General features: G+C 28.8%; 1 protein-coding gene across 1 annotated transcript in view; it reads left to right on the top strand.

Moving 5' to 3' along the window:
* The first annotated feature begins 478 nt into the window (after positions 1 to 478).
* The window catches only part of LOC107438136 (heat shock 70 kDa protein 4), a 39554-nt gene continuing 16628 nt past the window's right edge, over positions 479 to 23404 (top strand). The window contains exons 1-8 of the mRNA XM_016050336.4: positions 479 to 757; positions 4535 to 4733; positions 10394 to 10516; positions 13517 to 13616; positions 15762 to 15889; positions 18337 to 18581; positions 20104 to 20180; positions 22287 to 22438. Coding sequence (XP_015905822.1) covers positions 651 to 757; positions 4535 to 4733; positions 10394 to 10516; positions 13517 to 13616; positions 15762 to 15889; positions 18337 to 18581; positions 20104 to 20180; positions 22287 to 22438 — 1131 coding nt within the window. The 5' untranslated portion in view covers positions 479 to 650. The remainder of the gene's footprint in view (positions 758 to 4534; positions 4734 to 10393; positions 10517 to 13516; positions 13617 to 15761; positions 15890 to 18336; positions 18582 to 20103; positions 20181 to 22286; positions 22439 to 23404) is intronic.

Genomic DNA, 23404 nt, shown 5'->3' with positions numbered 1-23404 from the left:
TTGCTATCGCCGAAGAATTGTTGTTGTAGTTCATTTACGTCGCGTAAGAGCTGCACAATGGGCTATCAGCGACGGTCTGGGAAACATTCCTGAGGATGATCTGAAGACATGTCATCACAATTTTGATCCTCTTAAGAGGGGATGGCACCCCCACTTCGACGATCACCGAAGAGAAAAACCTAATTGATGAGTAACTAATAACTTTCTGTGGGAAAATATATTTTAACCACTAGGTTCTTATTCTCCCTGAACGGCATTTAAAAATGCGTTAACAAGATTTAGTAAGAATACCCCTTAAAAGACAATAGAATTTGACAACGAAATGATGAAATGACATCTACACTTTGCATTAATTTCTAAATTTTTCTTTCATTGTTTGAATTTCTCAGTAAATAAACCTTTGTAACATAATGAACCTGACAGTAAAAAATAATAGTTTTGAGCCAATCACAACCTTGCGGTTTCACTCAGGTTTAATCCGTTCTGTCGCGGTTATGGTTGGAATGTTCCTGAACTTTCCTTTTCTTTCTTTCGGCACGAGTACTACAGTAGGTGGTAGTAGCGCTCGCTGGTTTCTTGACATTGTTGTGATTACATTGTTGTTATTGTGCTAGACTTCTGTGATCTACGAAACCTTCTCAATATTTACTATGTCTGTGATAGGATTTGATATAGGTAATGAAAATTCTTATGTCGCCGTTGCAAGAGCCGGTGGTATCGAAACTATTGCTAACGAATACAGTCAACGATCTACACCGTAAGTACCTCATTTTTAATACCCACACAATTTGGTTACATTACTATATGCTTAGTTAGATATGTTAAAAATTATTTATTGTATTGCAACCTTTGCTTTCATAATGAACTTGCTATCTTATTAATTCTTTGTGCGCGACTAAGCACGTGAAAAAGCTAGCTCTCAAATTCATGTGCCCTATTTTTCAAATATAAGACTTAAGTAATTTAATCATACAGGTTCCTAATAGTTAACAATAATTGTGTTATCCGTAAATTTAAGAATAACCTATGTTTTATTGAATTTAGAATAACTAACAATAGTTGTTTTATTATTTTGAGTTTCTAGACTTATAATTTCATAGTTTTTGTTGATATGTTAATGTTTAATTTTTTTGGAATGAATATTGAAAAAGTTTTTTAATATCCTGATCAATTTAGATCTATATAATATAACTATTAATTCTTTTTTGGCCATTATATAGTATAAATAATATAGCCATCGATTCCATTAATTATAAAGTTGGGAATTTCTTTTTTGGAATATACAATTAACACACACTTCTACTATTTTCGCTTCTAAGACGCAGTTTCCACTTATTCTGTTAGATCTTAATATATCAGTTTCTACAATTTTAAACTGTATCCAGCTCCCTGAAGTATTTGAATTATTGCTGGCAAATAAACTAGCTCTAAATTAATAATCCATTGAGCAGTCAAAATAAATCAAAACCGCTGAATTACAAAAACAACGTAAAAAAATATGCAGGGTTTTACTAATAATTCAGTTAATTTGTCAAATACATTCTAATCGAACAAGAATGAAGCGAATAAGCCCAAAAACGTTGAGTAAAGAGAAAAATAAACTAATTGTAATTTAATTATATTTCAGTTAAATCTCAAAATATATCTGAATTTCATAAATACCGGTGAAATAACAAAACTAAGTTTCAAATAATTATTCAGATACATTGAAAATATATCTAAATCACTGAAGTACAAAAATTAAAGAAAGAGTAACAAAGAATAAAAACGTGGTTCTATTCTAAATAGGTTAAAAACAAAATATATCCAAATCGTGGAACTGCAGTGAAAAAAAAAACAGATGATTAAATAAATCGGATTAGAAAAATAATGAAATATTTAAATAAAGAGTTTAGTTTTAAACTATTAATCTAGTTAATACGGGAAAAAAATCTAAATCACAAAAAAGAAAAAAAAAGTAGTTCTTAACAATTCAATAAAAAAAAATATCCGGATCCCTATAGTATAAAAATAAAGAATTAAAAAACTAACTGTAATAAGGTAAATCAGTTAAAACACATTATAAATCCTAATCGCAGGATACTGGCAAAAAAAAAAAGGAAAAAAAAAAACTTGATTCTAAAAAATTCAGTCTAAATGGCAAATATATCCAAATCACATAAGTATGAAAACGAAATAAATCAATGGGAAAGCTAATTCTAATCTAATAATACAGTTTAAATGCAAAATAAATCTAGTTCGCTGAAATACGGAAAGAAACTGTTCTTAAATTAGTCAGTTGAATTGGGAAATGCATCTGAATCGCAGAAGAACGGCAGAAAAAAAAGAAAACCCCTATTCTTAGTTAATAATTAAATTAAGATGCAAATCGCTGAAATACCAAGAGAAAAAAAAAAGCAGTTATCTAACAGTTAAAACTTAAAATACCACAAAATCAAGTATAAAAACAAAAGAAAAAGGGGTCATGTTTTGTAATTAATTAATAAATAGATTAAAATTAAATAAATTTCTATAAGTAGGTACAGTTATGGGACAAGAAAATAAACAGTACTGACGATTCTTTGAACTTGAACTGCGTGCAACTTTGAATATTAAGTGATAAAAATGAATCACCGTTCATTACCTCAGCAGTAGAGGGTTGATGAAAAATCTTTAGCTTTTGGATTTCATGATAATTTATTTTTCATACTCTTGATGAAAAGGGGTTTTCATTCTTATAAATAATTATTTGTATCAAAATGCGATTGTAATAATGATTATTTCAGTGATTGAGTAAAACAATCATTACAATCACAGTTAGATATGGACATTTATTTATGGGTCCTTTAGGATAGAAAAAAATCATGAAATTCATGAGCTTGAAATTTTATTAACTTCTGACATTTAACGGAGTACATTTTATGCAAAAATTCATGAAAGTTAAAGAAATTTGAAACTGAGTTGTTTAACTATTATTTGCAAATTATAAATATGTTCTAGAGATGTTATATATTTGCGTTTTTAATTTTGTATGCATAATTAATATGCAATTTTATATTAAAATATTTGCATTTAAATTGTAATAAATTAAGTTGTTAATTATAAAAAGAATGAACTTAGGGTTCCAAGGGATTCTCTTTGCACTTTCGGCAAAGTGTTTGCACAGAGATGATTGTGCTCTGGAAAAAATCCGGATTTCAGGATTTTTTGCAAACCGGAAATCCATGGTCCAGAAGTTTCAAAAATCATCACTCACAAGTGATGAATAAGAATTCTTGTAAATTTTATTAAAAAATATTAGAACTAGTATTTATAATTGGCATCTCTTTCATTTGTAAATATTTTTTCTGGTAGAATAATAAATGTGATTAGAGATAAAAGTAATTATTCATTTAAATTATGCTGGATATAATTTATTTAGAATTTCATGTTTTGAAAATAGCAATGATTTAAATTTATAGAGGCTTTAATTTTTTGATATGTGTCATTAATGATTTTATTCCAGAAATTTTCAAGATTTTTGAGTTGGGCTTACAATCACCCCTATTTGCACAGTGTTGTCACTCCACAGGGAAAACCTGGAAAATACAGGGAATTTAAAAATCACCTAAAATGACGGGAGTTTTGATTTTTTTTTTCTTTAGTTATTTTTGTCTTTTAAAAGATGGTGACACTCAAAGTGTTATCTATGGGATATTTAATCATGATATTTCACCTATACTAAACCATTTCCTTTACTATAGCAGTATTTAAGCTGTTTTTCCAGCAATTAAAACTAATTAATACAGTTAGCCCAATATAGCTCACACAAAAGCACAGTAATTGTTGTTTCCTCTTGATATATTGTGTATAATATGTACAGGGAATATTTTTTTCTTCCAGATTTGAGTGGCAACCCTGTTGCAGAACATGTAAATCATGCAATTTCACTTTCTCCAACCAGTCATACATTTTCTTCCATTTCTCTTGAAAGCTATGTCTGATTTTATATTTGGTTGAATATCTGTATTTGTTTCATTTTCATTTGTCCATTTTGGAGTAGAAAATGTTGCCTTTATTAAAGGTATTTGTCCATCTTACATTCATGCATAAAATAATTTAAGCATCTTACATGGAGAAACCTTACCTATGGTGAACATGTGGTTGCAGAGAAATTTGTTCTGAAAAGGGTTCTGTGGTTTTAGGGGATTGTTTTCTATTTGCACCAGTTCTAAATAATACTGTTAAATAGACATAATGGAAGATCAAGGAAGATAAGTGAGAAATTTTTTTCATAAAATGGTGGACGCTTAACTTTTTCCAAAATGCAAGGGATTCACACATTTTGAAATTTATTGAAATAGTGTGCCAATTTCTCGCTGTAATAATTTTTGAAGCAAGAAAAGAAAACAATTTGTAAAATTTTCCCTATGTAATGAAAACACTGTTCAGTTATTTGTTATATTTTTGTTTCTAGTTTGTTATATTTCTATAATTATTTTTCTTACATTTTAAGTGGTGCTTATTTTTATTTATTTAAATTTTATTAATAATTCTGTATCTCTTTCTTTTTTAGAACATATGTTGCATTTGGGAATCAAAACCGTCAATTAGGAGTTTCTGCCAAGAATCAGCAAATAACAAATTTGCAAAACACTATTTATAATTTCAAAAGACTATTAGGCAGACTTTATTCAGATCAGGTTATTAAGAATGAACTTCAGTATGTTCCTTATGATACTTGTGCGTTATCTAATAACCAGACTGGTATACAGGTAAATCTTATTGTTTATTTTAGATGTTTTCTAGTTTTTATATATTCTTGATTAGTTATTGTGTTTCAACCTCCACAATTGCATGATGCAAGAATAGTGTGGTTAAAAAGTTAATCAAGCAGTGCCTTCTGTAATTTTTTTTTAATGTGGGAGCAACAACCAAAAAAATATTTTTAATTTCTACATTGCTAAAAAAAAAAACAAATTTTCTATACTAGGATGCATACTAAGATTTAAACTTAATGGTTCACTGGGGTGTCTTCATATGCTAATTAGCTTAAACTTGTACAGATGATATTTTAAATAGTGAATTGAGACACACACACAAAAAAAAAAAAAATATCTACATAAATGTACCTTTTCTTACAAATTCCATACCCTCAAAATAAAGAGGATAGTCGCAATCTAGGTCTAGGAAATATAGTTCCTATAGTTGTCAAGTGAACAGTCCAAAGTTTGAACCCTTTGATGTTAATTTTACTTTTTGCATATTGAGAACTTTTTAAACAAATTGAATAATTATAAAATTAGTTTAACCAAAGATAATTCGACACAAAATAAATTTTTTTAATAATTATTCATTTTTTAAAATTTTATGTAATAAAGTATTAACAATTTAGATTATAAAATTTTTTACATCATTTTAAAGAATGTAATTTTTATAGCAGACTACAAAATTGGAAAACAGTCCAATAATTCATGAGAAATCAAGGTTTAAAAAAAAGTATTTAAAATTTGATTTTTTGTAAACAATTTGACTGATTTCTTTCAAGCTTTATATTTTGCCATGAAAAATTACATAAAATAGTGAATAGTTATTAATAATTTTATAAATGTGTGCAAAAACTTCGGAATTACCTTGTGTCTGTTTTTGTAACTTAAAATATTGTCTACACTGCCTAATTAGCATTTTGAGATCACTCACTCCAATCATCAAGAGGGCGTCATATAGCGGGGGGGGGGAATTCCTCGTTAATACTCTTTTTCTTTCACTAATTTTAAATGTAGAAAAAGTGTGTTCAGACAAACCTAGAATAAGCCGTGAAGTTTCAAATACTGAAAAGAAAATTTTAAAATATACAAATGAAACTAAATTATAAGAAGATTACTTAGGATTACGCAACCTTGGAGTTCGCTTCTTATTATTTGTTTGCATTTTAATATTTTGAAGTATATTTTTCAGCAACTGATACTTCATGACTTACTCTAGGTTTGCCTGAACTTTTTTTTTAAAATTAATTATGAAGGAGAAAAAGAATTTGCGAGGAAAATTTTCTTTTGCGGTATGGCTCCTCTTAAGATTGAGTTCTAGTGCATCATCTATCTAATCATTGGATCTAAAAGTTATTCAGGGTGTTTCCTTTTTTTTTTTTGCACTGCATGCAACTTTATAAACGTTTAATCGATATTTTAAGAAAATGTTAAAGGAAAAAAAATTTTCTGGCAACTGTTTTGGAGACTATTTTCACATCTGAATCAACTAGAGGGACTATCCCACTGGTAGCCCTAAAACGCCATATGGCAATGACTTAAAAAACAATAAGCAACTGCCAAAAGAAAAAAAAAACGAAAAACTGCATGAATTTGCGATTGAGTGGGCTTGTACAAAGTTCTTTAAAAAATAAGGAGAATTCAAATTCAAAATTTGCAAGTTGTTATAACATCATTAGGACAACCTGATTTTAAAATTCTATGTAGAAGTTGCAAAGGAGTTTATAAATAACTGCTTAAAAGATTATAGGAAAACCATGTGTTAGATAGCAAATATGATTTGTAAAGTCAGTAGCAATCAAGAATTTTTATTTTACAATCCTAAGTCTGATTTTTAGCTGAAATGCCAACTTGCCACAGGTTCAGGTAAATACTTTCGAGCGGTTGCAACATTTATGCTTTAACGTATCGTTCTCGGTCTAGTGAATTCGATTTATATGGTTTTTACTCACCGTGAGCTGGTTACAGGTGAAGCATGGATATCCAATTATCTTAATTTCATTTAACTTGCTGTATTTTTATTTGTTATTTTTTAATTATATTTAAATTAAATTTATTCTTTAAATTTTAATTGATAATTTATTTTAGTGTTTATGAAACTTAATTTGCCAAAAGCCTTTTAAAAAGTTAGCAAAATTAACTGAAAATTTATCAGAGATGATTGCGCCCTGGAAAAAATCCAGATTTTTTCGTCAAACCACGATCCGAAGGATTCCGGAGTTTCAAGGTCCAGAAGTTTCACGTTATGTTTCATTACAAATTATGTTAAGAATTTATAATGGCAAACGATATTTTTTCTTAAACTTTATTCCTTTTTTTATATTTTTCTTTGATATTTTTTTCGGATGACTTTCTCATTCTTTGTTGGCAAGCTGCCAGCAGTATCAACAGATCCGTCTTTAATTTTTTTTTTACTCTATAGAATATCGCATAGCACTAACTTTCTCATTTTCATCAGTATTAATTTGTTTCAGCAGTCGATTTTTTTTATTTTGTTATTTTATACTATTCGTGAGTGCTAAGTATGACCGCGCCTCATAAATGTTGAATCAAACATAAATTTATTTTTAGATGAGGCATACTTAATTCAATTTTTTGTATTTATTTATTTCCATTTGCATTTTTTGTATTTATTTATTTCCTTATTTATTATTTTGTTCTACTATTCATCCTGATTGATACTAAATAAGCTGAATTGAACTAGAAACTTTTTTCTTCATTTAGAATTTTTTTCTAAATTTTTACTCGACTGCTGAACATCGGTTTTATTTCGACGCTATCACAAGTCCTGCGATAATCTATGACGACGACTCGGTGACATGTTCAAACATTACGAATGGTGTAATTAGATGGTGTGCTGTATGCTTGTACCTCAATAATGTTGAAAAATAAAATTTATTTGAAGATGCAACATGTGTTATTCCACACATTTGTTTAATTTTTTCTGAATGATCATAATGCAGCTTGAATTTGGCTGCACATTGTAAATAGAGTTAAATAAATTGATTGATTAAAAAATGGTTTTTCTTTCTCTAATAGTAACTCGTTTTTTTAACGATATTTTTCAAATGAGATTTTTGATTCGACACTATCACAATTACCAAGCCGATCGATAACTCTGTTGTACTTTCGATATATTGTTACTCTTAAGTGATTTTTTTCCCGTTATTATAGAAGTTCGTTATTATTCGTTATTTATATCTTTCTTTTGGCGCTTATCACAATTTTAGCCATAATCTATCACATACCGTTGTGATTTGACAACTCATTGTAATATTAGATAGATTAATTTAAGTACGAAACTTTTTTCATTTAATATTTTTCAGCTTTTTTTATTTATTCATTTATTTTTAATGTCATTGCTATCGCTATTCTAACTCTGCTTTTGTAAGATCGCTCCCGAATTTTTATTTCGGTTCTTTTAAATACAATATATATGTTTATTTAAATACAATAAAAAGGGTTGCGGTCGCAAATAAATCTTTCCTATTAATTTTATTTATTTACATTTTAATAATTTGTAACTTCAGTAGTATTTTATTTCTGATAATGACATGGTTCGTTTGTCCGTGTTTTTTTTTTAAATCAGAGAAACTAGGTTTTAAAAAAAAAGTAATGGAATTTTCATTAAAAAACGTAATTTTACTTACAACGTTATTTTCGGGATACCGTAATTTGCCCTTGCGAAATAGGATGATATTAAAGAAAAATATTTCGGACCGGGAAAAAGAACGAAATTTTTCATTAGGTGCATCCTTAAGATTCTTCTATTATTCTTAAGCGTTTTTGGAGTGTAGTCAGTTGAATGTCGGAGTTAACTCAAAAATTCTGCTCTGAGAGGATTGACATAAGTTAGGTGTTTTAAAATCTATTGTTTCGCAATCCATTTATATGACAAATTATTATTTTATAATTTCGGATAATACAATAATCATTACGAACTAATGTTTTTTCATCGGCTACGTTTATTTGAAAGAACTTTTTAATTGAATAAATCTGATTCCTCAAAGGTGCGCGGTATCATTAGCAAGTTTTGCATAATGTGGAATCACATCTGCTTTTCTTAAAGGTTGTCTGCTTTTATAAAGAAACAAAAGCAGACGATTGTTTATTAATAAACGTAGACTATAATTTATTACCAAAATCAGACGATTATTTTATAAAGCAGATTGCAGCTTTCTCTTGTTATAAAATTGAATTCCTCTGTTTTTAGTTTCTCCGTTCAAAACTTCGTATTCAATAAATTAGCTGTTCATGGATTTTAGGATAAAGATTTTTTTTTTTTTTTTTTTTTAATTCAGTTAATTTCACTATATCTCGGCCTCTCGGGATTTAATGTTTATGTTAGCTCTTCTTTTATTGTTAATTTTTGTGTTGGTTTAGTATTTATCATTTAAGTTTTTATTTTTATTTTTGTAGTTATTAAATATAAATTTCGTTGTATTACCGTCCTAATATGTATTTTTTAATCTATTTATACATCTTTTTTATAGTTAGTTTTATTTATAATGGAAAAATCTTATATCATTTTTATATATTTTTTTCATTTTTTTTCCTTTTCTTACAAATGTTTATGAGTTGATTAAGACTGATTGATTCAATACAGATTATTACGTAGTATTTTTATTAAATTAATTGTTTTTACTATATACTTTTTTAGAATCATTTAGTTTTTGAAAAGTTGTTTTTTTATTTACTTTATGAATAAGTTCCCCATTTATTTATTTTTTAATCTTTCAGCTTTGTTCCATTTTTTTGGATAATTTATTTTATTTTCTAGCTAAGACTAAAATACTGCAATTTTATCTTTTATTTATTTATTTATTTTTTGCTTGTCAGTTGATTTGTTAGTTTCTTTTTAGGGTGATTTGATATTTGGTGTTATAAGAAAGTCTTTTTTAATGTTTTTTTAAAAATAATTTATTTTTATTGTAATATTTTATTAAAATTTTATTTTCCTATAATTAATATTTTAATCAATGCTTATGTATTGTGTATTTTAATTGTTTATTGCGTTTTTGTTTGAAAAAGTGCTTGGAATTTTATTTTGCAACTATCTTTTTTGTAAATATTTTTTCCAGTAGTTACTTCAGAACTTCATTTTCAACAGTTTAACTTAAAAACATAGTCTATTTTAATTTTATTGGTTTATAAGGGGAGAGAAAATAAGTTTATTTTCAAGATTAATTCATTCGTGATCTGTAACATTAACCCGAAAAAGAAAGTTTCTCCAGGTCTTTCTTAGGTATGTGTAAAATTTTAAAAATATTTTTAGTAAGCTAAGAAATATTGAGATAAAAATAAAATAACTTTGTTTAAATTTTTGAATTCAAACTAACTTTTTTTTTAAAGGAAAATGGTAGTTATGTGTTTAATAATGTGATTAGTGATAAAAGTAAATTTATATATAATTATTCATTTAAATTATGCTGCATAGAATTTATTTAGAATTTCATGTTTTGGAAGTATCAATGATTTCAATTTGCAAAGACATTAATTTTTTGAAATGCACAGTTAATGATTTCACTCAAGAAGTTTTCATGATTTTTGAGTTGGGCTCACAATTGCCTCTGGTTTATGATTCTCTACTTTGTATAAAATATTTTGCAGAATCCAGAACACAGAGTAGTTGGTATCTTTGTTTAAGTCTGTATCAATTTTATTTTCAGGTAAATTATCTCAAAGAGAAAACAGTATTCAGTGTTCCTCAAATTATGGGAATGATGCTTACAAAATTAAAAGAAATATCAGAGACCAACCTGAAGATTAAAATTCAGGACTGTGTTATATCTGTAAGTATAAAGTTCGTTTTTACAATCTAGTTAGATTTTAAGTTTAGTTGCACTTTTAGTTGCAGAAAACTTTTCTCATTTGTGTAGTCCAGAGGTTCCCAAACTTTTTTTTCTCGTAGACCAGTTTCGAAGTTTTACTATTCGGTAGACCCCCTGCTGATATATTTCTACTGTATTCCCGAGACTCCTAAAAAATATCATCCTAAATTGGGGGTGTTAAGAAGAAAAAAAGTAGCACATTTTCTTGTGTCCTATTTATTAAAATAATACTTGTGATTATACAAAATTATAAACATTATTACAAACAATCAACAATTGACAAAAAATCAACATTGAACTCGGAAATGTAAATCAACGATAAAAAATAGTCATACTTTTAATGTGACGGACGTACTTCATGAATTGGCAGCAAATTATCAATATTTGGCTTCAGTTTTGTAAGAAGTAATCTCAAATCTCCCCGTTCTGTGATGTTCAATCTGCTTCTTTTTTTTTTGTTAACAGGTTTATAACGGCACAAAACTTCTTTCGACAACATATGACGAGCAAAACGCTATCAAAAATTTTCTCCCAATTTTCCACAGCCCAGGATATTTTTCGGGGATTTCTGCCTGCAGCCAAAATGTTTGATAGCCTTTTTTAAATTGCACCTTCAGTTAGTTCCTCGNAATTATACTTCTAAGTATATGCAATCATAAGTAATCAATATCAGATCTAAATTTTAAAAATAAATCTTATTTTCAACTTCAATACTTTTTGTGTATTCACATTAGTATAAGAGAATGTTCTTTAATACATAGAAGTAAAATTGAATATTAAGAAATACAATTAAAACTGAACCGATAAGCTTTTTCTTATAGTATTTTTTGTTGTTAAAGAATTAATTATTTAATCAAATATACAGCATTGCCGCTTGAATATTGACAGTTTTACAAAACAGTGTCTAATGCAGCATGCCCTTTTTTAATCCGTGTGTCGATTCTCTAAGCCAGTGATTCTCAACCGCAGTGCCGCGGCTCTTTTTTGTGCTGCCAAATTCTTAAAATGTGCTTGAAATGTTCATAAAAAGTATATATATACTTTTTATAATTTTTCTACGCTTTAACCATGTGAACATCTTTGTCTGCGATTGCCTTGTCTCAGACAATCTTAAAATAAGATGAAATAGTTAAATTGTCTTTGACACACAGTTTTAAAAAAATGTTGATATAAGTAGGGAATGTAACTTACAAATATTAACTTACAAATGAAAATATAAGTTAATCATTAAAGTAAGCTATGCAATATAAACAAATTAGCAAAGGATAACTTAAAAAAACCAAATATATAAAAAAATTAGGAAAGGATAACTAACAAGAAAATAAGCTAAAAATTACTTAGCAAGAAAAACTAGTTAACAAGAAATCACAAAAAATAACAGTTAATAACTATAGAAAACAAGCTAACAATTAATAACTAGCAAAAAGAAGGAAAAAATAAATAACTGTTACTTACTAATAAAAAATCATTCGAAAGAAATAATTAATCCCTTAATAAACGTGCTTTTGTAGTACATATTATTATCACAAACTATTTAACACAGTGTATTATAGGTAAGTAAACAATTTTTAATCTAATTTTTTTTCATTGTGTGCCGTCAAATTCCGAAATCGTTAAAAGTGTGCCGCAACAAAAAAAAGAGGTTGAATTACGTTGCTCTAAGCCAGAGGTTCCCAAACTTTTTTTTCTCGTAGACCAGTTTCGAAGTTTTACTATTCGGTAGACCCCCTGCTGATATATTTCTACTGTATTCCCGAGACTCCTAAAAAATATCCTAAATTGGGGGTGTTAAGAAGAAAAAAAAGTAGCACATTTTCTTGTGTCCTATTTATTAAAATAATACTGTTGATTATACAAAATTATAAACATTATTACAAACAATCAACAATTGACAAAAAATCAACAATGAACTCGGAAATGTAAATCAACGATAAAAAATAGTCATACTTTTAATGAGACGGACGTACTTCATGAATTGGCAGCAAATTATCAATATTTGGCTTCAGTTTTGTAAGAAGTAATCTCAAATCTCCCCGTTCTGTGATGTTCAATCTGCTTCTTTTTTTTTTTGTTAACAGGTTTATAACAGCACTAAAACTTCTTTCGACAACATATGACGAGCGAAACGCTATCAAAAATTTTCTCCCAATTTTCCACAGCCCAGGATATTTTTCGGGGATTTCTGCCTGCAGCCAAAATGTTTGATAGCCTTTTTTAAATTGCACCTTCAATTCCTCGTTGGTGCTGAGCTCAAGTAGCTCCTCTTGTAATACCACATTCGCCTCTTCCGTTTCATCAAGTGGGGTTATGATCCATGGTGGTATTTCCATCGTCAGAATATCTTCAAATCTATTTTTGAAGTCATCATGTAGGGTAGTTAAATACAAGCGGGCTTTGCAAGTCTCGACATGTGGTGTACGCTTGTACTGTTATCTATTGTTCGATTCAATTCTGTGTTTGAACTAAGCCAAAATTTTTCGTGGACCCCCACTTACAACTTGTGAATCCCTGTTTCCTTTTCACGTCTGCGTGGACCCCCGTGTTGTCTCTTATGGACCCCTGGGGGTCCGCCTGGACCACTTTGGGAACCTATGCTCTAAGCCATAGATTCTCAACCTTTTTAACGTTGCCGCCCCCTTAAGGAGCAAAAAACATTTCAACGCCCCCCTTCGTGAAAATGCAGTTGTTTAGAACATGGGGACGGAGGGAGGTNCCTGTTTCCTTTTTCACGTCTGCGTGGACCCCTGTGTTGTCTCTTATGGACCCCTGGGGGTCCACCTGGACCACTTTGGGAACCTATGGTGTAGTCCAATGTGAGGGCATAAAATACAAAAATATATTGAAAAACATTTGCTTTGTCTTGTTGCAATATATATTAAAACAAGGTTTAATATTTATTACTACATGCATTCTATATTGTTAGAAAATCTAAATTTTTAATTTCTTGATACTTTTCTATAGGTACCAGTTTACTTCACTGATTGGGAAAGACGGATGTTGCTGGATTCTGCACAAATTGCTGGTTTAAATGCATTAAGACTCCTTAATGAAACTACTGCAGGTAAGAATTTTTAAGTATATTTGCTTTTAGAATTCTTAGGTGTAAGGATTTTTCTTCTCCCTTTTTAAAACATTGAATGCCACGCTAATTTAACATGGCTTACCCGTCTGACCAAAATGAATTTCTCAGCATGTATTGCATTAATTTCTTCATACCATTTTAGTAATAATAATATAAAAAATTAAAAGCATTAAAAATTTCTCAAATTGTGTGGCGACCCCCGTGGCGCTACGAGCAAACTCAGTGCTTATCACTGGTGACCCCCATGGCGTGTTAAATTACTCTTTACTGGGATGATATTGTTATGCCTTTTTATGTAATTTTTTTGAAATTAAATTTTCGGTCTTATAGTTACAGTTATTAATCATTATTCTGGGTATTTTCACATTGTTTTGCGAATTCCGATATTTTTAAAACCCTGTCAGTGTTTTCCCTACAGCAAGAGAAACTCACATGTTTTTTCCTTTTCTCTCATTATAAAATAGTTAACACAAGAAATCTGTGCACTCTTTAAACCAATTTCCAAATGCACAAATATCTACCATTTTTTAAAAAAATTTGAATTTCACTATTCTTCATTCTTTTCGACGTTTATTCCACTTGTTCAGAACTGTTCTGAACAAAGCACCCCTTAAACCAAACACCTTTCAGAACACATGAGGTCGGGATCCTAATACATTTGCATGGGCCCTGATTAAAATAATGTTTAAGTAGCATAGATAGTAAAAACGGAGACTACTTCAAACGATATAATTATTATCTATCATTAATTGGAACTGAAATTTACTTCTACATTTAATGCTTATCTAGCTGCAAAATAACTTGGGCCCTCAGTGAACCAATATTGATTAAAGAGGAGTTAAAATCGAAATAAATGAAAACTGATTTAACTTATAAAGAATAAAATGATTAAGTGTTTTTTTTTATAAGATTCTGATAAAGATTTCGCATTTTTATTTTTAAAAATTAAACAAATTATGGGATTGGATGAATTGCAATTTGACACATTTTTATTTGGAATTATTTAGTATTTTCTACGCCAAATTGACAGTAATTTTCAAAACAAAGAGTTCTATGTTAAAATAATACAAGAACATAGTGTTGATCGAACATTTGTAATTTTTACATGTATGCTAATATAAAAATACTTAATATTTATAATGGCTAATAATTATCCTTATGCCAAAATTTTGGGTTTTTTACAATTGTCTAAAGTTTATTTTATTTATTTTTCTTGACATGGTTAAAACCATCAATTGTCAAATCTTGCCAACCATGCCTAATTATATTTTTTAAAGTGTTTAGAAGGTGCTCATTTTTTATTGAAAAATTTGGCTACGCCCCTGTGTAAGAAATCTGGGTTGACAGATATGTAGTTAGAATGAAAATGTACTATATGCACTATATATTTACCTTTGAAAAGAGTAATTTGTAGAAGTTGTTTACAGTGTATATTTCTTTAATAAGGTTTTAATTCAAACAAATGGATTTATTTTTTCAGTGGTACCGCTACATTACCACTAGATGTCTTACCACATCAATGGCAGATTTAAATTTTTCGATAATTGAAACGAAGCTGTCTCCCAAAAGTTGTGTGTGGATTAGCATATCACTCTGAATTATTTAAGAATTTTTATGCACTTTCTTCACTCTCTGTAAACTCTTGAAATTTTATGAAGGAACCTAAAATATTTTATCAAAAAAATTGTTAAGTTTTTTTTTTCTGTAAAATTTTCAATTTCAATGCAAGAACCATCAATGTACTTGTAAGTGTAAATGTTTTTATGGTTCGAATATGCTTCTGCAACCAACGTTTAACCTCTGAACTTTAGTCCTGAGTTTTTCGGATCTTCATCATGCGTTCCTGATCCAAAAACAGGTTTTCTCCAGATAGGAAAGTAATGTAATGCTATATGATGTGGGGTTGAACATTTAGACTGAAAGAAATTAGAATGAATTACATCATACCAATATTGTAACATAAACATTCTAAGTTATTGTAATAATCTTTTTTAAGAATTTTAAAGCCTTAGTTGTAGCATTTTAATTTTGATTTTTATTTTCCTTGTATGAAATTACATTAATATATTTTATTAAGTAATTTTTAGTTTTGACTGTGGTAAATGACTTTTTTCTTCATTTCAGTTGCATTGGCTTATGGGTTTTATTTGACTGATTTAACTGATGATAAAGCTAGAAATGTAGTTTTTGTTGATTTTGGTCAATCATCATTACAAGCTAGTGCATGTGCAATTACCAAAGGAAAACTTAAGGTAATTTATAAATTTTAAATTCTTTGTAAATTCTGCTCTTCCTAAACCTTTTTTTAATACTATGCACATTTGTTGTTAATAAGAGATATTTACTTTAAGTTCAATATTATCGCAACCTTATACGAATCTTTAGAAAATGCTGTGATAAGTATGTGTAGGACAAAGTGTAATCATGTCTTTTTCCTGCAACAATTATACTCTAAAAATCTAAACCAACCGTTTTTTAAAAAAAAAATTGTCACAGGTAAGGAAGTGTTATGGATTAGAAGTGCTGTCACTCTTTGAGATGTTCATTTGTAAATGAGTTACGAAAGCGAGCAATTGAAATATTTATAGGGCTTCCAAAGAGAACTCTTTTTCAACAAGATAGTTTTTTTTTTTGAAGCGGAAGTCTGTTTTAGTCATTTTTTTTAATGTTTTGGTCATCGTAATCGTTTTTCGACTGATTTAAAAATCAGTCTAGTTAGACTTTTCAAACATTTTCAAATTGATGTATTTTGACGTTTTGCGTCAATTGCTCACATTGTCATAAACCCAATGATGTCAGTACCCCGTGGAGTGAATCGCCACAACACTAGAGCTCTTGCAGAAAGATTTTTCATTTGGGAAGCAAATAAGTTAGGTTTTCTTATCTGCAAAATTTTTCGGAAGATGTTTTTTTTTTTTTTTCATTTTTGCAGAATTATTTTCCAAAGATGCCTTTCTCTCATTTTGGAAGGGGAAGAAACACTCCTGATTTTTTTTTTCCTTTGAGAGTAAAAAATATTCCATAATAATTGGATTTTGCTAAAATTTCAAACTTATATTGTAAAAAAAATCAGTTTCAAAATTGCAGAAATTTAATAGTTTGTTCTAGAAATGTTTTCTTTTTTAGATCATTTCATTTTAAATTTTAATCACACAAAATTTGTTTAATATTTTTATGACATTAGCACACAATTTCTTTTAAATCCCAATGTCTTTCCTTGCTCAGTGCTTACTATTCATATTCTTTTTTTTTAAAAAAACAATATGACATGTTAATTTGTTTAATTTACTTTTAATGCAGTGATTACCTAACGTAACCTAATTATTGTCCACTCTCTTGGCTACTATAAAAATCTAATTATTCTAATAATGGCTATCTCCTGCATTTTTATCCTTAATTCCGCCATGGATCAGGTATTTATGTAGAGAATCTGTTTTTGTATTTTCATAATTTTGAATTCCTTAATTCATTAGTATCACTAATTAGCATTTTTAAAGTGAGTTCTTTGAACCATTAAGATAGTATCTAAATACAGTAGAGAACCAATTATCCGGGATGCTCGGGACCATCGCTATCCAAGATGTCCGAATTTCCCGGTTTTCTGGATCGACCAAAAAGTGTCATTAATCAATGTTTCTTTGAACCCGAATTACAAGGAAAAAGTGTAATGCATAAAGTAAAAGAAAAAAGAAAGGTACTCCCAACTTAAAAAAAAATGGTAGAAAAATAACATCTAAAAGAATAAAAAAAATTGCAAGTTTAGACAAGAAAAACAAGTTTAAAAAATACAAAATTCCCGTATTTATTTTTTAAAAATAATTACAATTCCTAAATTAACTAATATAAACAAAACCAATGGTTAAATAACGCAATATATTTCATACCTAACTATATTGGGGAAACGATAAAATAAAAGGAAAACTTATTAATCTAAATAAAAACACTAGAAAATTATCGAACCGAAGCGATAGTTAAAAAAGGCACTAGCATAAATATTAAAACCCGGAACAAGGCTAGATCAACAGAATTTTTAAAAAAAACCTAATGATAAAATTTATGAATAAAAATAATTTATTGAGTGCGAAATTTATAGTGAAAAGAAAGAAATATCAAACGTTGTGGAATCAGAAAAACAAAAATGCAATCTGCTTCATAAAATAATCCTATGTTTAAATTAATAAACAATTCTCCTTTTTTTTNTTTTTTTTTTTTTTTTTTTTTTTTTTTTTTTGTTGATAAAAACAAGATAATTAATTACAGCAGATGTGATTCCACATCAATAAAAACTTGCATATGATACCACACTTCCAAAGAATGAGAATTTATTCAAAAGAAAAAGATTTTATTTTTATTAATCGATGTCAAATAGATAAATATATTTTTCTCTTTCATCTTCTGTTCACTGATATGCATACAATGCATTTTCCCCACCCCCCTCGTAAATCAAACGGAAAAATGAAGATTCTCTGAGAAAGAAGATTCTCTGGGTAAACGGGGAGAAAAATTTCTGCTTTTTTTCATAATCGTTCTAGTTTAAAATGACGGGGAAAACCAATTAAAATTTTTCCCGGTTATCTGGATACTGGATAATGGTTCTCTACTGTATATGGTAATCAAATCATTAGACTAGAATTTAATCTGGATGATAGGTTTTCTTTTCCTTTAACTCATTATAAAATGCATCTTATTTGTTTTATAGGTTTTGGGTGCATCTTGGAAGAGAGATCTTGGTGGGAGAGATTTTGACAATGTTATAGTAAGACATTTTGTTGAAGAATTTAAAAAGAAGTATAAACTGGATGTTATGAGTAACAAAAGAGCAGTTATGAGGCTGATGCAAGAGTCTGAGAAACTTAAAAAGCAAATGAGTGCTAATTCTCTTGAGCTCCCTTTGAATATTGAGTGTTTTATGAATGATATTGATGTTACTGGGAGAATGAAAAGGTATTTATCAAGTTTTCAAAGTTTATGTTGACAATCTATTAATTAGTTTATTGTTTTTTATTTTTTCAAAAGAAAAGAAGTAAAAATTGAGTTATAATAAAGCAATTTGCATTAAAAATCAGATGTCTAGGACTTAAGCTCTTTGCAGTTCTTCTAAATCTTTTTTATTTCCTGAAGTGTTTATTTCTAAAGCACTTTTCGAAATTTATAAAAAAATTTTTAGTAATATTTAATTCTAGTTGATTGATAAAGATTAAGGTGAAGTGCTGACAATTTGGATCGATTTCTGAGTTATGTTTCGACAACTTAACTGAAGTCCTCCTGTTTAGTTTTGCTTCGTTAAATTTGTTAAAATTAATATTTCATTTTATAAGTTTCTTTGTGTGTAAACTAATGTACTCTCGAAAATATACGATTTTGACAATTTAGAGATGTTTGAGTAAAATGATGCAACATGATGAGCATGTGGATAAAAGTGGAATGCATGAACTGCTTTATTAGATCTATATTAATTGTTTATTTTAAATTTTTTTTAGCTGTAACCTTTTCATTCATGGATAACTGGGGTATTATAAAAGAAATAATGTGTTCCCAATCATCTTATACAAAACAAAATTATTTGTTTATTTTTATATCTATTTTTTAAAAATTATTTTGAAAGGTTTTATCGTTTGATAGATTAAAATTTTTGAAATTTAAATTTAGTAAAAAGAAACTGGATGCGTGTGATTGTCTTCTGTAGTAAAATTTTGGGCAAAACAAGATTTATTTGATTTAATCATTGATAATTTTTTTTTTTAATTGTGAAGATTTTCAGCTGTTTAATTATTCAATTTATAATATTTAAGTATTTCAAATCAAATTACAATAAAGCAACATGTGGTCATGATTGTAAACATGGTACAATTTTACTCCAAGCAAGATTCTTTTCTTCGATTTATTGTATTTTGATAACTTATTTTAATTATAGTATTAATTATGTACTTGATTTACATAAAATTTGAATATTTTCTGTTACTATTTATCTATTTATTAATGTCATGTGTTGCATTGGAATTGAGTGCACAGTGCAATTTTGTGTACGTTTGAAAGATTATGATAAAAATTATTGCAATACATGATTTCGGATTTTAAATAAAATCGTATGTATTAATTTAGTGTATATTTAATAATTTCATTGATTTTTAAATGTTTAGCCATTTATTTTGTATGTAACTTGTTATTTATAACAGATGTGCTAACGCTGCAATCGATCATGCAGTAAAATTTTGTGTGACATATCTATCTGATGGTAAGGCCTTTCTGGTAAAGAACTTTTCCTTTTTAGTTAAATTCTACGGGTGCGGTGAATATCAGGGGGCCGCGTACCTGTGTCAAATTACAGTAAAAAAAAAAAGGAATATTGTAGAAAATTTTTTTAAGCTTGATTTTTAAATTAAAATTGTGCAGCAACGTGTTAAATTTATTGAATTATTATAAATTCAAAATAACAAAGCATTTCTAATATTTCTTTTTGTTACAGGGAGGATTTTGAGAAATTAGCGGAGGATCTATTTAAACACATAGAAACTACTTTGTTAAAATTACTTGAAGATACTAGTAAGTAGCTTAATTTTGTAATTTTTAATAAAACATGGTTATATTTTCTTTATACAGTTGAATCTGTTTATCTCAAATCTCACAGGGAAGCCGAAAAATTTGAGATAAAGAGGTTTTGAGATATACAAGTACTTTAAAAAATTAAATTTAATAAGAAATTCTATTAAAAGTGCTTTAATTGTTTTCAGCAGTGAAATACAGACATGTCTGTAAATTAATTATACCACATCTATTTACACAACAATTTTTTAACATACCTTTAACACTGAAAATAATGTTTCAAAAGATTTTTCACGTCTAGCCTTCTTTGCTTCGATAATTCTTCTAAGGTTGAAAAGTGCAGCAAATCCTTCATAGCCAACATTTTCCTGGTATTCAAGAAAAATTTGTAAGAGCTCTATAGCTTTTTGACTCATACCCTCACTTTTAGTTCATCAATGTGGTCTTCAGCTTCTTCATCTGATCTTCCTTTGACATTAATAATAAGGTTTTATGGTCTATGATTTCCGCATCTGTCAATGTTGCATGATGCCAGGCAGTTGTCCACTTGTAAAATATCATCGAAATTAATGTCAACTTTAAATCTTGATTTTATTGCATTCCATTCTTGCAAATCTGGTATAGCATTTCCAGTGTAAACAGTTTCTTCTTCTTAACTGATGTTTTAAACCTTGTTCATCTTCACAGCTATTCTTAAAACCAGCTTTTTTGAAAATGTTTTGGATAATTTTCAGAGACACATTTCTCCAGGTATAATCAGGGTGCGTAGCGTTTGTAAAAAGTACTTAAAGGTGCTTTTTGGGGGATTTCGTTTTTAAAAGCTTTTAAAGGTGAATTTTTCAGCTGGCGTTTTTAAAAAGTGCTTTTTTCTCCCTTCAGTCGATATCTGGTGGATCCCATGTACTTCACGAAAAATGGGTTGTTTGCTACGTAATCATTCACGTGGACTTCATGGCGTACCCACGTTATGACTTGCGCATGCACGCACACTTGAAACCCGAGTGCTCCAATTCGGATGGAGAATATCAGATCCTTATGAAATGTTTTTCTTTTTAATTTATTTTAATTTTATTATTGTTTATTTTATTTTACTTCTAACACTTTTTTGACGTAGGGGGGGGGGGGCAGGTACTTTTGTTCTGAGTTCAGGGTCAAGTTGAATTCACTCGATGATTTAGGAAAGTAATGATTGTTTCGATTTACGTCTGTTTCTTTTTGGGTTTTTGTTAACGCTAAAACTGATTATAAAAAGGTATTGCTTTTGATATCACTGATTGAATATGAATTTTTTGAGTGCTTGAAAATTTTTGTGAAGTGCTTGAAAAGTTTTTAAAAAGTGCTTATTTTTGATTCAAAGATTTGGCTACGCACCCTGATAATTAATTAGTCATTCTGATAGCATCCAACGCATTTATCTCAGAAAGAGAACTTTTTCATCTATAGCATCTACAAGTTTGCATACCAACTGCTTTCTATAGTTCACTTTAAAGCTCCTTATTGTCTCTTGATCCATTGGTTGCAATTTGAGATGGTGTTTGCATTAACATATTTTACAGTGACATTTTTCAAGTTAGGCATATTGTTATGTGTGGTGCAGTTGTCTATAAATATAAAAAAAAAAAATTCTTCTCACTTACATAGATTTGTCTAATGATTTAAGCCAATCTCCAAAAATTTCACTTGTCATCCAAGCTTACCTGATGGCTTGTACTTAAAAGCAAAAGATTTAACTCAAGCAAATCTTTTGCCCTACTGATCAATCATACCCTCACTTACTGCAAGAGTCATTGTATTCCTCTCTGAAGGTGCAAGGCTTGTGATTGAAATTCCGCGAAACACCCCCAACTTGTTCATCCCGATTTCCCGTGGGTTTACTAAATTCTTCTCTGTCTGCAATATCTGCTGATAAAGAAAGTTATGTTGCATGAACATTTGTGCTCTATTGTCAGAAATTTGAGAAACAGAGGTTTTGTAAAAAAGAAAAAAAAATCTTAGTGATAGAAATTTTGAGATATAGAGGTCTTCGAGATGAAGAAGCTTGAAATAAACAGGTTCAACAGTATCTTTGTTTTAATAGTACTCATAACTTTCCTTTTTTTATTCTAGAACTAAAACCAGAAGATATAGATTCCGTGCAAATAGTTGGAGGTTCTTCACGCATTCCAGCATTTAAAAATTTGATTGTTAAAGTGTTTGGTAAAGAGCCAAGCACATCATTAAACCAAGATGAAGCAGTTGCAAGAGGGTGTGCTTTGCAAGTAAGTTCTATTTATGTAAATTAAAGTTCATGAAGTTTGCATACTTATGAAATATTTGTGAAGATTTTGCTGTTAGATGATTTTGATAGTTTCCCTGTGTGTAAGTTTGTCTTATTTCCTTTTTAAATTAGTGTTTGAAGAAGTTTTGCAATCTTATCGGTGCTTATCTTATAATTTTTTAATCCATGCTAATATATAAGGTTTTTATTGTTTATTGTGTTTGTTATAAAAAATATTGTGTTGGTTAAATGATTAACTTCAATTATCCACTGATTATTTATACAGGATTGCCACAGACTACTAAAATGTGACTATTTGCTACTATTTTCGGCCTTGGGCGACTATGGCGACTTTTTTTGCCTGAAAAGGCTAAAAAAGCAACTATTTTCAGGAATAGGCGACTATTAGGACTTTTTTACTCTTAGCGAAGGTTTTTCTCAAAAATGAACGTTAACTTTTCAGAACGTTAATAAAAGAAAGCAAACTTTTATACAATCATTTATGTCCAAAAAGCCAAAAATTTAAATTTCCATTAGATTTAATAAAGTACTTGTTATTTTTTCTCTACCAGGGGCAGTTTTGTTATTTTTAATTGTTTTTTTCCTTCTATTAACATTCATATTTTATTGTAATTCGACTTTTATTTACGTACCTATTTTCTTATATGTATACCTTTTTATATTTGTACAAAACTTTTTTTTAATTGGAGAATAATTTGGACTGGGCGATAAATCGATGTATTGCGAAATATCGATTTAACGCATTTATCGGTAGGCCGATGTCACTGACAAAGACTATTTTGATTTCGTCTAGCTGTAGAGATGTAGATAGCGTTTTGCTATAAAGATGATGTTAGTTTTGTGATGACGAAGAGCGAATTGAATCGGAACTCCCAGTTTTGAGCGAAGATCAGCGCAATGCATAGTTTCTTATGTCCATTTTTGTCTTTGGAATTTTGCGTTTTTT

Source organism: Parasteatoda tepidariorum, chromosome X2 (assembly GCF_043381705.1).
Source record: "Parasteatoda tepidariorum isolate YZ-2023 chromosome X2, CAS_Ptep_4.0, whole genome shotgun sequence".
Lineage (NCBI taxonomy): Eukaryota > Metazoa > Arthropoda > Arachnida > Araneae > Theridiidae > Parasteatoda > Parasteatoda tepidariorum.
The sequence above is the reverse complement of the archived record's forward strand: the minus strand, read 5'-3'. Positions and strand labels throughout refer to the sequence as shown.